Source organism: Diospyros lotus, chromosome 13 (assembly GCF_014633365.1).
Source record: "Diospyros lotus cultivar Yz01 chromosome 13, ASM1463336v1, whole genome shotgun sequence".
Lineage (NCBI taxonomy): Eukaryota > Viridiplantae > Streptophyta > Magnoliopsida > Ericales > Ebenaceae > Diospyros > Diospyros lotus.
Genome location: NC_068350.1, coordinates 38,496,672 through 38,512,843, shown reverse-complemented (window position 1 = coordinate 38,512,843; position 16,172 = coordinate 38,496,672). Strand labels below are relative to the sequence as shown.

Here is a 16,172-nt window from a genome sequence, read left to right as displayed (position 1 = left end):
ATCAAATTTGTTAAATTTGAGTTATCGATTCAATTTTGATCTTTCTTTTCAATAAGTCTGTTCAATCTATCCAAATCAACCTGAAAACATAGAACAAAGTGGATTGTTCAAAGCATTTCTACACCATCCTCCAATACTTAATCAAAAAAATATAAATTAAGTATATTTCGTCAAAATTTAAAAGAGAAAGTGCAAAAAGAGATTTATTCCAAGAGCTTTTAGAATAAATAGACAGTCGTAAGGCTTTTCTCCACTGGTGGTGCTAATTTTCTCACCTCTTTTTCTTTTATTTTACAAAATCATTTCTCACGTTCTATTATTTTACACACTTTTTCTCACGACGTAACAAATTTCATCTCCACCCTTATCATATATATATATATATAATATATTTTTTCTATAATTTAAATTAACTTACTATATTTTTTTCTTACTTTTAAATATGAAGATCTAACAAACAATATGGGTAGGATCATAAATCATGACTAATTCGAGTCGAGCTATCACTACCAAATTGTTCAAAATCGAATACACTAAATTTGTATTAAAAATCAAATCAAACCAATCAAATAAATTCACAAGTCAAACAAACCCAAAAATTGAAATAACAAAATGCAAAAACTATGCCGTTTTTTATATTTTGATCAATTTAGTTATTTTAATTTTTTTTTATATAGAGAACGGAACAAATTGAAATAATCAAAATTATCAAACTTAAAAACTGAACTAAACTTATCTACAACTTGACCTAAATCGATCTACGGCTTAAACTGAATTAAATTGACAATTTTAACTGATTCAAGTCAGTTATTTTTGTTTAACTGAAACGACAATTCACCCTTAAATTCAAGAACTATAAAATTATAGTAGTAAAAGAGACGCTCCAAATAATTGACACGTTACAAAAAAGAGATTCTTGTAACGGTAAAAATTTCACAGCAATACCAAACCGTATTCGTAATCGACAACACCCTCTACAATGCAAATAGGCTTGAGTGGAAGTTGAGGAAAGAAATGTTATTCACAGTTGAAGGCCTCAAGTCCAGAGGATTGTTCCACGGCGCTCCCGACCATCTCATGTCCACATTTTCGAGTTCCAGCCCTTCCACATGCTCCATCATCATCCCCGACGTGTTGTGGTTTACGAGCCCCTGACATCCCGGCCGGTAGTCGACCATTCCGGCGGCGTAGTTTGTCCATCTTCTGTAACTCAGATTGACATTCAGGAACTTCAGATTGCTCAAGGTCGCCCCCTGAGAGCCTGACAGGAAGACTCCATTTTCAGATGTTGCTGTGATGTTGATGAACTGCACGTTGGAGATTGACCCTGCTTTTGAGTTGCTGTCTCTGGGGCAGGTTGTCAGGTAGATCGGCTCGGCTCTGCCCCACCAGGAGGGATCGTAGTATCTTGTTCTGATGTCAATGTTTGTGAAGGTAACATCACTCACATTTCCTGCAATTTTCATCACAAACAGGGCTGTCGTCAATCCTATGTTCATACTATTTGATCATTGGCATACACAATTCTCCTGGTTTGCTTTCGTTCAATAGAAGTACTTATTCTAGTTGAAACAGTAGAAGAATCCCAAGATCAAAGAGCAGAGGAAAGCATCCGAGATAAAGCAAATTTCTTGACAAAAGGACTGTTATCAAGCCTGTGTTGCATAAGATTTGATCATTAGCATACACACTTTTCTTGGTTTTCTTTCGTTCAATAGCAGTACTTAGTTTAGGCGAAAACAGTAGACTGAAGTTGGGTAAGATTCCCAAGATCAGAGAGCAGAAGAGAACAGTATGAGATTGAGCAAATTTCATGGAAAAAAAAAAAAGAGGGCTGCCATCAAGCCTGTGTTGCATAATCTTTGATCATTGGTATACACACTTCTCTCGGTTTTCTTTCGTTCAATGGCAGTACTTATTTTAGGCAAAAACAGTAGATCGAAGTTGCATAAGATTCCCAAGATCAGAGAGCAGAAGAGAACAGTATGAGATTGAGCAAATTTCATGGAAAAAAAAAAGAGGGCTGCCATCAAGCCTACGTCGCAATGTAGTTGATCATCAGCATGAGCAATTCTCCCGGTTTTCACTAGCGTGATTAGTAGTCAAAAACAGTAGATTGAACTTGCATAAGATTCATAAGATCAGAGGGCAAAAGAAAACAATCTAAGATCATTGATATACACCAAAGGAGCAGATTTTTCACAATCAAGAACCCCTCCTTAAGCCAACTAGCTAATGTGAACAATCTCTGTCAATATGCAGCCAAGGATTATGATAGGTTTGTGGGGGAGCTAAACCTAAGCAACCAACAACAACAACATCATGTCAAGCCTTAAACCCCGCTATGTGAAGTCAACTACATGAATTCTATCTCACCAATCATTTCCAAATCTAAGTGACCAAAGAGTAAAAATGGCTGATGAGGAGAACAGGGGAATGGAAAGATGTTACCTCCATCGCGTATCTGCATTCCAAGGCCACGATGGGAGTCGACAATGGTGATGTTATCGAACACCAGGCCCTTGAACTCGAACCAGCTAGCGCTGCCGAGCTTGATGGCCGAGGATTTGGTTCGGATCCAGCAGTCTGTTGCAGTGAGGTTGTAGAGAGGGGAATTGTAAGTCTTGGGACAGATTGCATCATCTCCTGTGTTTATGTTGCATCTTGTGATGAGTGTATTGTTTGAGTCCTCTATGTCTATGCCATCATTGTTGGGTGTGTTGAAATCTCCATGGATTGAGACATCTTCAATGGATGTGTTCTCACACCTTACTATGTGCAAGCTGCAACAAAACTATCTTCATGAGCCAGAAGAACACAATTATGCCCTCATTGTGTTACATTTTAAGGGCCCTATCAATGGAGGAGCATTTGTTTCATTTTTAGGTTTTCCTTCACAAAATTTTAAGACCCAGAACAAAAATTAGTGTTTGATTGTCTGTTTCAATTTTAAAAATAAGAAATTGTATTAAAAGAGATTGAACAAATAAGATTAAAAAAATACACATAAAAATGTAATTTACATTTGACTAGATACTAACATCTCCAATGCGGGGCTCTCCACGCTTTTAAGGAGTGAACAGAAGGCTAAATAGCATAAATGGTCATTGAATTTTGTATTATGGTAAAAGGTCACTGAAGTTCAATTTGTAGACAAAACGTCCTTGAATTTTAATTTAGTATATAATTTCATAACAACCGTCAATTATCATTAAAAGAAGCTAATAGGGTGTTGACTAGCTAACAATGTGGACGACTAAATAACACAAATGATCAATAAACTTTGTATTAAAATAAAAAAGGTCATTAAACTTTAATTTATAAGCAAAAGACCACTAGATTTCAATTTAATATATAATTCCATAATTATCGTCAATTATCATTAAAATAGACTAACAACATGGACGGTAAATAGTACAAATGGTTATTGAACTTTGTACAATAATACAAAAATATCACTGAACTTTGCACTAAAATATAAAAAGATAACTAAATTTCGCTCTAAATTATTAAATTTTTAATATTTTGTTAATCTCTTTTAACAATAATTAATCATAATTATAGAATTATATATAATAAATTAAAATTTGGTTGCCTTTTAATTATAAATTAAAATTTAATAATATTTTTATATTTTAATACAAAATTTAATGAGCATGCTATTTATATGACAAGGGAATAACTTTATCATCAACTATCTTAAAAAATGTGCATAAAAATTAAATTTGAATGCTTTGATAAAAAATTAATCATGGATGCTTCGATCAAACTTTCCCAAATCAGGAGAGAGAGAGAGAGACGCACCACCAGTAGGCAGGCTGAACGAAGCGGATGCCGGAGAGACGAACGTTCCGGCAGCCAATGAAACCAACCAGCCGGGGCCTACACTCGTCTCCCAAACACGCCCCCGTCCGGTTCCAACTCACCATCACGTTTTTCCTCTCATCGAACCTCTCCACGAACTCCAGCCCCTGCCCGTCGATCTCCCCTCCGCCCGTTATCCCCAACTCCGCCGCCTCCTCCGCCACCACCACGTACCACAGCCTCGCCTCCGCCGGGTAGTCCTCCCGCCTCGTCCCCCCCAATATCTTCGCCCCTCTTTTCACCTCCAAAACCACGCCCGATCGCAGGAACACCGTCGCCGTGAGGTACCTCCCAGGAGGAAAGACCACTCGGCATATGCCGCCGGAGAGGGCGGCCGAGGAGGAGCAAGCGTCGATGGCGGCCTGGATGGGCCCGGTGTCGTAGTGGAAGCCGTCACCGGCGGCTCCGTAGTCGCGGACGGTGACGGCCGATTCGGGTAGTTGAATGGCTGGCGCGCCGGCGGGTGACGCGGCAGATAGCCATTGGCTAGGGATGAAGAGCAGGATAAGATGGAAAGCTAAGAAGTGGGTTGTCATCTTCCCATTGGTAGTGAGTCTGGTCAGTGCTTTTAATTGATTGATTTATAAGGAAAGTAGCCTTCACACGCCTTCCTTACTGGAGCCCATTGCTTTGATTGAGATTACCAACTGCTCCGCTTGAAATATATACACTGGGAGAAAGCAAGAATTGGATTTATCTGAACTTATAGAATCGAATCAATTAAATTTATTAGTTTAATTTAATTTTTTTTATCGATTCAATTTAGTTAATTTTTTTAAAAATTTTAATTTTAATTTTTAGTTGATGTTTTAGTTGGAAGAATCAAACCAAACGAAGTTTAAAATAATGATATTTTAATATTTATAAAATGACGTCATTTTTTTGGATTTTATTTATTTTCTATTAGTTATTTCAATTTATTTACATTTCTTCGGTTTAATCGATTTCTTCGATTTATATAATTTGGATTTGATTTTTTTAGTTATCGTTAGTTCGATTTTTCAAGTTAATCGATCAATTCGATTCAATTTTGTTCATCAATTCGGTTTAATCGGTTAGTAAATTTTGATCTATACAGTTATTAAATCAATCGTTTGGATACCCCTAATATTGGTCAAATTTATATTTTTATCAGTAGTACTTTTACGTGTTTTTTTTGCATAATCATTCAAATTTTTTTGTTATTTCGATTATACCTTTAAACCTAATTTTTGAATCAATTTAATTTTTTTTATATGATAATTTAAACCTTTTGTTATTTTAATTAGTATTTACATTTTTAAGGTAATTTAATTCATGTACTTTGACAAAAAAATATCAAAATATATAAATTAAATTGACTCAAAAATACAAATTCAAAAATATAATCAAACAATAAAAAGTTTAGATTATCACACAAAAAAAATAATTAAAATTTAGAAATTAAATTGACTTAAAATTGCAGGTCCAATATAACCGAAACAATAAAAAATTTGAATGACTAAACAAAAAAATAAAAAAAAAATACATGAGCAAAAATATAATTTTAGCCAAATTTATAATTATTTTACAAAAATATCCCTAAAATTTAGATTATTTACAACATAGTCGCCCCTATAAATATACAGACACTAGTTATTGTGATTAATTCAGAATATATTGATCATTTGAATAACATGGAATGCTGATCGTGCAAAGGAGAAAGAACATCCAGTATCCACAACCACAAGGCAAATGAGCATTTAACAAAAAGGCTTCTCTAACTTGCATAACAGTAGGGCACATAAGGCACAGCAGCAAGGCCATGTCCTTTACATATGAATCAATCAGTCTTCTCTTCTCATACATGTAGAATCAGATTGAATAACCCCTTCCCTAAGGTATGTATAGATATAGATATAGATATAGATGACGATAACAATACTGGGGTTTTTCCCGTCTCTAAATGAGATATAAATCAGGGTTTCCATCTGACCGAAACAGCAGCAAAACACGGCCATAATGCAGGCCTTCCTTTCCACTTCTGCGGCTAACTGCTAATGTAGCTGATATATATACAGTAGTAGCTATTGAAGGAGCTCCTTTCGGCCCATCTTCACAGTTCCATTCTGAGCTGATTGGAGTGCAGAGACACTGCATCGATGCAAAGAGTTGTTAAGAGTTAGCGCGATCATTTTCAAAATCGCCTTTCTTTCAAGAGAACAATACACCAAGAGAAGAAAAGGGTTGAATTGGGGGAACAAACAGTGGATGATCGATCAGATCTGATAACTTTCACCAAACAAAATGGGAAAGGGGTGTGAATAAATTGGAGCTGAAGGCTGAAATCCTTTAGTTAACATGTTGTTTATCTACGTTTTCCTAGATTTACTACCACAGGGCGGGAGAGGAATCGACTTCTGTGGAAACAAAGATGTTAATACTGTCATTTAACAATTACTTCTTGCATTACTACTTTGAAGTTGTAATGAAATTCTAAATCTTGGAAGTATGATTACCTGGAGGAAAAATAGAATAAGTTCTAGACTACCTTTGGATGGCAAACCCATCGTCTCCTAAGAATCATTGTGGCTACAGGGTCAAATAAGAAGGAAACTAATATTGGATGCTTTGATGCCATCCCCAAGGCTGATAAGGGATAACATTTTACCAGCTGCTAATAGGCTTAATCCTTAGCTGAAGAGGTGGTATTATGATTGCCCCTTGCAAGGGCACTCATAAACCTCTTAAGGAGGATTAGGAGTTCGACCATTTAGGGTTCCTCATCACAAAAAGGAATAAATGGAAAGAATTTCTCAATGTCCCTGCTGCATACTCCCCACCCTCCTTTTTTACATTCTTTGTATCCTTTATATCAATAAAATGAAAAGGCTAAAAGAGACATAAACTGCACGTTAAATAAATCACCAGAATTAGTTGAAGAGTCAAAACTCATTAATGAGTTCTCTGGGGTAATGAAGTTGGCAATATCTTCCCTTCCCCAAATTGGCTGATGAAATCCATCAAAATGGCATAATTGTTGGGAATGCTGTCTGTTCCTATTGACTGGTCCCTCCGGCCACATCAGTGGCATAACCATGCTCAGGGAATTACTATCTACTGGTGATCCATTCTGCAAATTTCAGAAAGTTTGCATGAAATACTAGTAGTAAAAATGAATATAAACTCAAAATAGTTTCTGAAATAGTCAAGGGACCCGGTCACTTATCATGACTGATTTTCAAGACATATTCCATAAAATCACAGTATTTTTTTTTTTTTTGCTAAGTTGACATCACACAGTTCGATATGACATTCTAGAGTCATGTGGCAACCATTTTTATGGAGATTCATGAACGTAAATGGAAACCCAATATTACTATCATAGCAGGTGAAGAATTTTATAACCTCTGATATCTTTTCCTAAAATGACCGAGAAACTCCTCCAGTTGCAATAGCAATAAGTTGTTCATAGGTAAGAATTGAATATAGATTGGTTTTAGAGGATATCTGTTATCTTCCCATCCCTACATGTGCAGCAGCCTTAATTGGGGACACCAGACTAAGAGCCCCACAGTATTAACCCCAATGCGAAATGTAATGATGTGGTACTGGTAAAATATTACAGGTCAATCACATTCAACTGATGTTAGAAGACGTTAATGTGCAGCTGGCGGATAGCTTAGGTGGTCCAAGTTTGATCCTCTGGTCTGCCATTATTGATGGAGGAAACCTACTTTAAAGTCTTTGTGGGCATGTTTCAAAATTGAGGCAATATTCACACTCCATAAACATAATTTTTCGCTCTTACCTAAATTCACAGTCCATAGAACTTGAATAATTTAGGCTCAGTGTTATTTAGGATGGAATAATAATGCTTGCACAAGTTGATGAAATGATTGCCATCTCATACCTGGCACAGCAAATTATGGTGATTTATTGTGTGGTTACTGTAGTAGGAGTCGTCATTGTTATTATTAGTAGTATAAAACAAGAAATCTAAACTCAACACTATAGAGTCTAGTATTAGCAGTTAAGAAAGAGGGTCGCAGAAAACTTACTTCTGCAGCCAATAAACTGTCAAGGTTGAAATCAATTCTTGGGTTAACAGCTGCAAGTCTCATTGATAAGAACTGAGGTCAAACAAATATTAAATTAGAAAGAGACCGAAGAAATTGACAATATGCTATGGACCAGACAATGTGTAATTGAAGCAACCGTAGAGTAAGGCAAGTGATTATGGAACTCAATTCTGATTTATGGTCACTCCATAATTTTTATTGAAAAAGGAATCATTTTCATCACAAACTAAATGATAAAAGTTTGAGAAGCACAACAAAAGACAAAATATATTGCTATCTGAATTACAAAATAAACAGTGGTACTTCTTTTGTTCTTGCAAATTTTTGACTTCTTGGAATATCTTCTGAAGAAATTCCATACAATATAACTGATCTTTCTTTCGGTAACCCGGGGTGTCCAAACCTTCGGCCCAACTAATCCCCATAGGTCCATGCAAATTGCCCCATCTACATCCACCGAGCAAGCCTCCACCAAAGGTCGTGAGCGTGGCCCCAAGAGGCCATTTAAACCAAGATGTGTAGAGACCAAGACTTGAACCCACTAAGTCCAAATCTCTTACCACTTGAACAAGCCCTTGGTCTTTCACACAGTGAAAATAAACAACCAATACAGAACAAATACTGAAAATATGTGCTGGCCTAACCTCCACTTGACGTTGTAGGGACTGTACATGGTTAATAATCTCATCCAGCACCAAAGCTGTCCCTGAAATCTGCATGGAAATCATTTCCAAGTACAAAAATGGAGATGCTTAGGCAACTGGAAAATTTCTGTCAGTGCAATATAAATTATCAATATAAACTAGTTTCAGATGTGAAGTGTGAACACTTCGAGTCTTGAACTTAGGAGATGAACCCAGAAAAACAAAGTGTGGAAAAGTACAAGTTTTTTCTTTTGTATCAACCTCTAGAATTCACAACTTGCCTTAGTTGTGGACCCATTGTCCTGATGCTTTGGACTAGAAAACATTTGCATCTTAACAACCAATAGAAGGCACACTGCAAATTTAACAGGGACAGGGACGCTAAGAAGAGATTCACTGGCTTCTCTGAATCAGTAAAAAACAGATTTTCCCAGAGATCTGAAGATGGGTCAAGCTTCCAAGTTAATTTTAAAATGACTAAAATAAACATGTGCAAAATATAGATAAACTCATAAATGTGAATATGTGCCTTCTTCTTTTCCTTTTTTTTTTTTCTTTTCCTTTTCTTTTCTCTTTAAAAGAAAGGAAAAAAATAAGGCAAACATAAGACCAAAATGTTCGGTAATAAATTAGTTAGCACGATGCACCTAAATTAGTCACCAAAATTTCTTCTCTTTAACGTCTTTTTTTGTTCTTTACCCAACTAGTACTGGTTTTGTGATTTTAACAAAAATACTCGGCCTAGAGAGATCCACTAGTCTAACTGGCGGGTCTAGGTTGACACTTAGCCATTAAGCAAACACTTGCTAAGTGTCTGGGCAAGGCAAAGGAAAACCTGCCAGCCCAACCGGCAGGTTTCTATTCGCCTAAAGGCCAACAATTTTAGATCGGCAGAATTTGCCTTTGCCAAACTGACAGGTCTCTCTCAGCCCAGACTCGGATAATATTCAATGCTACTTTGGTAAAAATCCCAAATCCAGTGTTGGTTGCATAAAAAACACACACAAAAAAAGTAAAAAACTACATATAAGTTGAGTTCTGAGCTCCAACTAACTTCAGAGGTCTATCCAGATCCTACTTACATAAAAGAGCACTGTGAATGCGAAATAAGATCACCGAAACACAGAGTACTTTAATATACATGAAAAATAGTGTTCAAAACTTCAGTACGACTAACTTTTCAACCACAAGCGATGAAGAATAACGTCAAGTCTTGAAAAAAAAAAAATCATAATGGTATTGGTGGTGCCCAGAAGAAAGACCATGGCCTGGCATCAAATATTAATGAAGTCTAGGATCATTGTTTCAGAAAAAATCATAATTTAATGAATATACTCTAGTCTACATACATTGTCCACTCCCTATGAAATTCATTTGTTCATGGTTATGATTATCGTATTATATTGTTACAAGTTTGGTCGTGGAGCAAGTGCTTGAAGAAGTGTTCTTCTTCTGCCAACCCATTTTGAATCACGCCCAAAATTTGATGAATAACATTGTACCTTGCACTGTTGTCTAACCACTGGATCACAAGTGCAGAAATCAAAATCCTCCTAGTACATGGGTCCCATAGAGTTTCAGAAGTCTCCTGTAAACTACACATTAGTTTTGGTCCTTTTGGAAGTTAACATGCATTAATTTGCACGTTACATGTACTTCCTAAACATATTTACACAGGAAGGACGAACAGTTGCTATCAACCCATGGTGGGCAATAGGATCATTTCAATTAAATTATCGGCCAAACAAAATTGGTTTCCAGTAATACCCTTTAACCCTTTTCATCCACAACAGGTAAAGCCACTGACATAGAGTGACCAAAAAGTAAAGAACAAAAAGTATACAGCATGTTATGAGCTTAAAGTTCAAAATGACAAATTTACCCTTACAAGGACTCCTTACTTCTGAACCCTCCCAACAAGGGTAAAACAGATAAAGCAGTGGGAGTAGGAGATGTGCCACTTTCACCACCCAATTTCCACTTCCCTTGATGCAAAAGCGACAACCTTTTTGCTAAAAAGGTGACAATGACATAGCCCTTAATAACAAGCCTAACCGAAGGATATAATAGCACTTGTTAACATCAAATCTTCGCACACTAATTCACATAATCCAAATTTCAACCAAATTAACCCTAAATCGGGAGAAAGCCATACCAACCCACGAGGTTCACCTAAAAGAACAAAATATAAGATGGAACAATTAGTATCCAATGTTAGATTGAGTAGAAATAATTTGTTTACTTGTTATTCCCACGAACTTGGGCACAAGAATGCTAATGCTTGTAATTAAGTGTCACATTGCAACATTCTAATAACAACAGTAACCATATGGCACAATTACAAATTAGCTAACCTTGTTGCATCCGGGGACTAGGTCTTGAAGTAGTTTCATCCGAGCATTAATCTTCTCTCTCCTGGCCTGTAATTAAGCATTGATCAATTGACGATTACAAATACAAATTGAACTAATTAATGGATTTGAGTTTGAGATTGAGACGGTACTCTCTCCGCTAGGCTATGGTTATCAGTAGCCTGGCCTCGGCGAGCCCGGACGTGAACGTACGGGAGCTTTTCGCTGTCATCGGAGGCATCATTTGCGGCGTTTTTGCTCTTCTTGGACGACCCTTTTCCCTAATATCAGAAAACAGTGATTCGGTTATGAAACCCTAAGACCTAGATTCCCCAATTGAGGATAAGGAAGTAATTGTGTAGTACCTTCTTCTCTCGCTCTTTTCGCTTTGTCGATTTCTGATTGCTGTTCGGAGCAACCGGATCGGAGTATTTTGGGTTCGAATCCGAATCCGCCGGTTCTTGCTTCACTTTCTGCTGGTTGGGGCTCGAATTCCCGGGAATTGAGCTCACCTCCGCCGAGTTTTTGCCGGCGGCGAAGAACGAGAACTTGGAGGCACGTTCTAGTAGGGCAGCATTGGAGGGGAACGTCGGAGTGCAAATGATGGAATGCATTCGGTTACTCCAAACTCCGGCAGGAAGCGGCGCCGGAGCTTGGTCGGTATCCGGCGAGTGCAAGAGCTCCACGGCCTGGTTCGCCGGAAGCTCAAGAAGAGCAGTGAATGAACTGGCAGTTTCCGGCGCCGGCGCCGCCATTAATCTCTCGATATCTTCCCCGAATTGAAGCGATTCAACTCCAATTTCTTCAGCCTTATCCCCGCCGCTCGAGCACCCAACCTCAGGACCCGAAACTCCCTCCATTAAACGGGCTAAATTCCTTCAAATTACAGCAAAAATCCCACCCCCAATGCAACTTCCACGCCGTCAATCTCTTCCAAAACCTATAAACACCCGGAATTCGACCAAATTGCCCGACAATCCTTGGACCCAACACAAGAACTCTACAATCCGCTTCAATGGGAGTCAATTCCGCTCCATATCCCCTACCTCTGAAATCTTAGCCATTTGCAGCACAGGGAAAGGCACGTTGCTTGGGAGATCGTTGTTGCTGCTATATATCTCATAATGCTGGTTGAGAGAGAGAGAGAGAGAGGGGGGGGGGGGAGGGGGGGGGGGGGGGGGCATTGGTGTTGGGGCGCTGTAGGGGCGGGGCGGGGACCGGGACCGGGACCGGACACGAACCCACGCGACACAGTTTTTAATCATGGAAGGCGAGACGTCATTTTCCCGCATTTATAGGTATTCACACGCCCGGTGATTATTGTTTTCGTAAATTACATTTACCACCCGTTAGGTTTACTTTTTGCGAACACCCATAAATTGCTTTTATTTCCTTTAACTCCTCCCCCTCCCCTGTTGTTTTGTTAGCATCATATTTAATATTTATAAAATACCCAAAATATCCTCATTTACCGCAATCACACCCTCTTTCCTACTGCTTTTATTTTTTTTAACTTCTCCCTCCTCCCATGTTCTTTATAATACCTTTTTTTCTTTCTCTTATATTAACAAGCACATATTTAATTAGATATTACAAGTTCTTGCACCAAAAAGTATTTTAGTTGAGGAATCCACTTAATTTTAGATAAGGTCACCATTGGTATTTTTAACTAATTATCAACGGCTACAAAACAAAGTTCTAGGTTGCCTAGGGATGTTCTCCAAAAACCCTTTAAGGGTCAAGTTAGTACAAGAAAGATAATGGGTTGTCTTTTTTTGAAAAAGAAAGAAATAAGTTGGTTTTTTTTTTTTTTTTAGAATGACATCTTTTTCCTTCAATAGGGTCATTTGTTTATATTAACTTCTTATGTGATTTGGACGTTTTTATGGTCACTTTTATACGACATAGTTTTTTGCACCTTAAAATATAAGGTATAAATGCTAATGTATGGGCCATGTTTTCCACGATGGGTTTTTTGGGTCATTACACTATTATTCGACTCAATTGTGTTAAGTAATAGACCCAGAATACCTTATAAAATTGAGAACGATTTTGTTCACCCCCTTTAACGGGGGTGACCATCACCCTCACTATTCATGTGAGGGTGAAAAGCAACGGAGGTAACTACCATAATCTAGTGACTCAAATGACTTCTAGCCAATGGGTTATATGATTGTCGCAACAACCCTGAAGTAGTGTTGATAAATAAGATTTTGTTAGTCTAATCAAGTATTATTGATGTGGCAAGCTTATTTTTTATATTTCTATATTCTTTTCGTGTCATCCATACAACTAAATTCCAACTTTTTAGTCATGATGGTTGAATCCAAAACTTTGTCTTTTTCTTCAATTTCTATTTGTCATATTATTTTTAAGTTCTTTCATATCTAATAAACCAAGATTGAAAATATCACTATTGTTGTTTTTATTAAATTTGTTGGCCATAACAATATCCATCTACCCATATCAATCTTGCCCTATCACTATTTTCCATCTACCAACCTAACATATCTTTTTCTTGTTGCAAACTCCAAATGCTACCAACCCTTTCCCCCCCCCCCCCTCTCCCCTCCTTTCCTCCCTCCCCACTCGAGTTACAAAATTCAAACTTTGGTGCTTTTATAGATATCGGGTGGCAATGTTAGTAGGATTCATGATAATCAATTGGGTTAGCCATATTGCTTTCCCAAAATCTCAAAGAATGTTGTGTATAATGTGTACATATATCTATGTATAAAGTATAGTGTTGCCATTCACAAAATTCATAACCCCACGCCACACAAGCCATAAGTAGTACCAGGGCATATAAGCTGACTCAACTTATCAATTAAAGCAATAAAAATTTCATTTAGATTTAAAATTGAAAATTTTTTGAGATAATAAAAATATATTGGGTATTATTATAAACTATAAATTTATATGTACCATGTTATTTTTTATTTCTCGACTTTATAAAACAACAATAACAATATTTTTTTATATAAATAAGAATTTAATAAAACTAACCAAAGTAATATATAACTCTAAGCTAGAGCATACTCAAGCCCTACAACAAAAGATTAAGAAAATCAAAGCAACTAAATAACAAAGGAATATACTATCCTCCTAACAATAAGAAAAAATAAAATGTATCGTTATGAAGAAGGGATCTCCATCAATGTCACATTTTAAGACTATTTAGAGAAAATAATTTTCCCAAGTATTATAACTTAGGTGTCAAAACATACTCATAATTCAAGCCTTCATGACACATGAAAGGTGGCTCAAATCAGACAAGTAGAAAATATATGCCGAGAAATCTTTAAAAGAGTCACTTGCAGAGTCCAACCAATATTAACTTCTCTAAGAATTTGCCAAGTTTTTGCACAAAAATTTATAGTTGTGCTCCCAGTTCCCGACTACAATAACAATAATTTAAGATATTGTTTAGTACATAGCATCCTTTCAATGTGTTAATTATTTCAAAATTTGAAATTTTCAATTTTATAAATTCATAAATTTTTATTTTATAATAAAAAATAAACGACAACTTAATAAGCTAACCAACTTAATTATAGGGTCTTTACGGATCAAACCTACCCAACCAATGTAGGACAACCCGAATCAAGCTCTCAAAATTTTAAACACAACCCTTTAACAATATCTAGTTGTAGGACAAAGGCCCTTAGTTAGGGCAAGTATAATTAAATAATTAATGGTTTCTCTATCCATTTTTTTTTGTAAATTCCATCCTTTTTAGACTCTGTGAATTATAGTCAACTTGACTATTGTTAATTACTACATACATATAAATGGTAAGGGTAATAATGACGTGGTTAGTATATAAGTAAATTAAGTTAGAATTAGACACTTAATTTTAATATTTAGAATGACACTCTACGTTAATATATTATATATTTATATTAGTCTCTATTATGTATTTACTTAATTAAATGGATTAATCGCTTTGACGCTAAAATTTAATGGAACATTGTCAAGGTATTATCGAATTTTTCAATTTTTATTAAATTATAATAATTTATTTAACCAATTTTTTAAGTATAATAAATAATTTGATAATTGGTATTAAAGTGTGCAAACTTGTCGATATAGTAATTAATTTAATCTTTAAAATAAATATAATAATTTATTTGACTCTTTTACTAAAATAGAGCAAAAAAAAAAAAAATGGATCCAATTCATTATCAATCATATATATGAGCACTTTTTTTTCGATTTTGATATAGTCGAAAGTATTTTTTGACATTAGAGAAATTATAAGGATTGTCGAGGATGTGAACGTGCTACCTTAACCCAATTAACATACGTAATAATGAGTTTCGTACCTCACACTATAATTAATATCTTTTTCAGCAAAAAGATTTCATGTTTAAAAAAATTTGATATTTTTTATTAATTAGAATACCACGTTAGGATTATCGTCCTTGCGTAATCCCCCGTTACTCATACCTTCGATTTCGACATAAGAGGTAAATTACAGGTGGAGACTTTATCTCACTCCACAAAGTAAGGAGTCGAACCCATTATTTATTGGTATAAATCCCAACTTATCATAATTCAACCACTTAACTTATGCCTGGAAGGCAATTAGAATAGCACCTTGATAGTTAGTGTTTCTAAAATTTATAGGATTGATAAATTTAGAGAGGTGGCAAATAACATAACAGTTTATGATTAGTTAAAATAAATTTTAAATATTATATATATTATTAAATGTGTAATTTACTAAAAGATTTAGAGAATAAGTGAATCCCTCCTATTTTACTATATTTTTAATTATATATTAATTTTTTACTTTTTTAATATTAAGTTTAGACGTTTAATTTATATCAAATATGTATTGTCATCAATCTATCAATGAAAGAGATTTTAATTTTTCTAGTATTATTCTCAATTAAATAGTATGATTTTAAAAAGATGAATTAATTAAATAAGATGGTTTAAAATGCCGTATTACTTATTTAAAAATCTCCTACCTACAAAGCACGATAGGCCAAAAGTGAATATTTAGTTCATTTCGATCAAGAATTTGATTTCTTCAACAAGTTAAATATACGTTACATTCAAGATTATTAGTTTTTTTAACAAATAATTTTAATAGATACGTTACAAATTTGAAATAAATTAAAAGTTTGGTCATCATATTAACAAAAATTAAAAGTTTGATACATAATTAAAAATATGATAAGATATAGGTCTGTTTTTAATAATTAATTTTTTTTTTTAACAAACAAAAGGATGTCATTCCAAATTTATTTTGACTCTAACATCTT

General features: G+C 35.4%; 2 protein-coding genes across 3 annotated transcripts; both read right to left on the bottom strand.

The window, feature by feature from the left end:
• Nucleotides 1-840: 840 nt before the first annotated feature.
• On the bottom strand, nucleotides 841-4,488 carry LOC127788862 (exopolygalacturonase). Its single transcript, XM_052317514.1, has 3 exons — nucleotides 3,805-4,488; nucleotides 2,452-2,783; nucleotides 841-1,453 (listed from the first exon to the last, which is right to left on the bottom strand). Exons 1-3 carry the CDS (start codon nucleotides 4,398-4,400, stop codon nucleotides 975-977), a joined length of 1,407 nt encoding a protein of 468 aa, XP_052173474.1. The 5' UTR covers nucleotides 4,401-4,488; the 3' UTR covers nucleotides 841-974.
• Nucleotides 4,489-5,584: 1,096 nt separating this feature from the next.
• Nucleotides 5,585-12,063, bottom strand: LOC127788863 (transcription factor bHLH48-like). Of its 2 annotated transcripts, XM_052317515.1 has the most exons (7): nucleotides 11,265-12,063; nucleotides 11,052-11,180; nucleotides 10,903-10,968; nucleotides 8,549-8,617; nucleotides 7,884-7,955; nucleotides 6,751-6,955; nucleotides 5,798-5,976 (listed from the first exon to the last, which is right to left on the bottom strand). In XM_052317515.1, exons 1-7 carry the CDS (start codon nucleotides 11,757-11,759, stop codon nucleotides 5,939-5,941), a joined length of 1,074 nt encoding a protein of 357 aa, XP_052173475.1. In that variant the 5' UTR covers nucleotides 11,760-12,063; the 3' UTR covers nucleotides 5,798-5,938. The 2 variants fall into 2 exon arrangements, with proteins under 2 accessions (XP_052173476.1, XP_052173475.1); XM_052317516.1 differs by lacking the exon at nucleotides 6,751-6,955 and having other exon boundaries at nucleotides 5,585-5,976.
• Nucleotides 12,064-16,172: the final 4,109 nt, after the last annotated feature.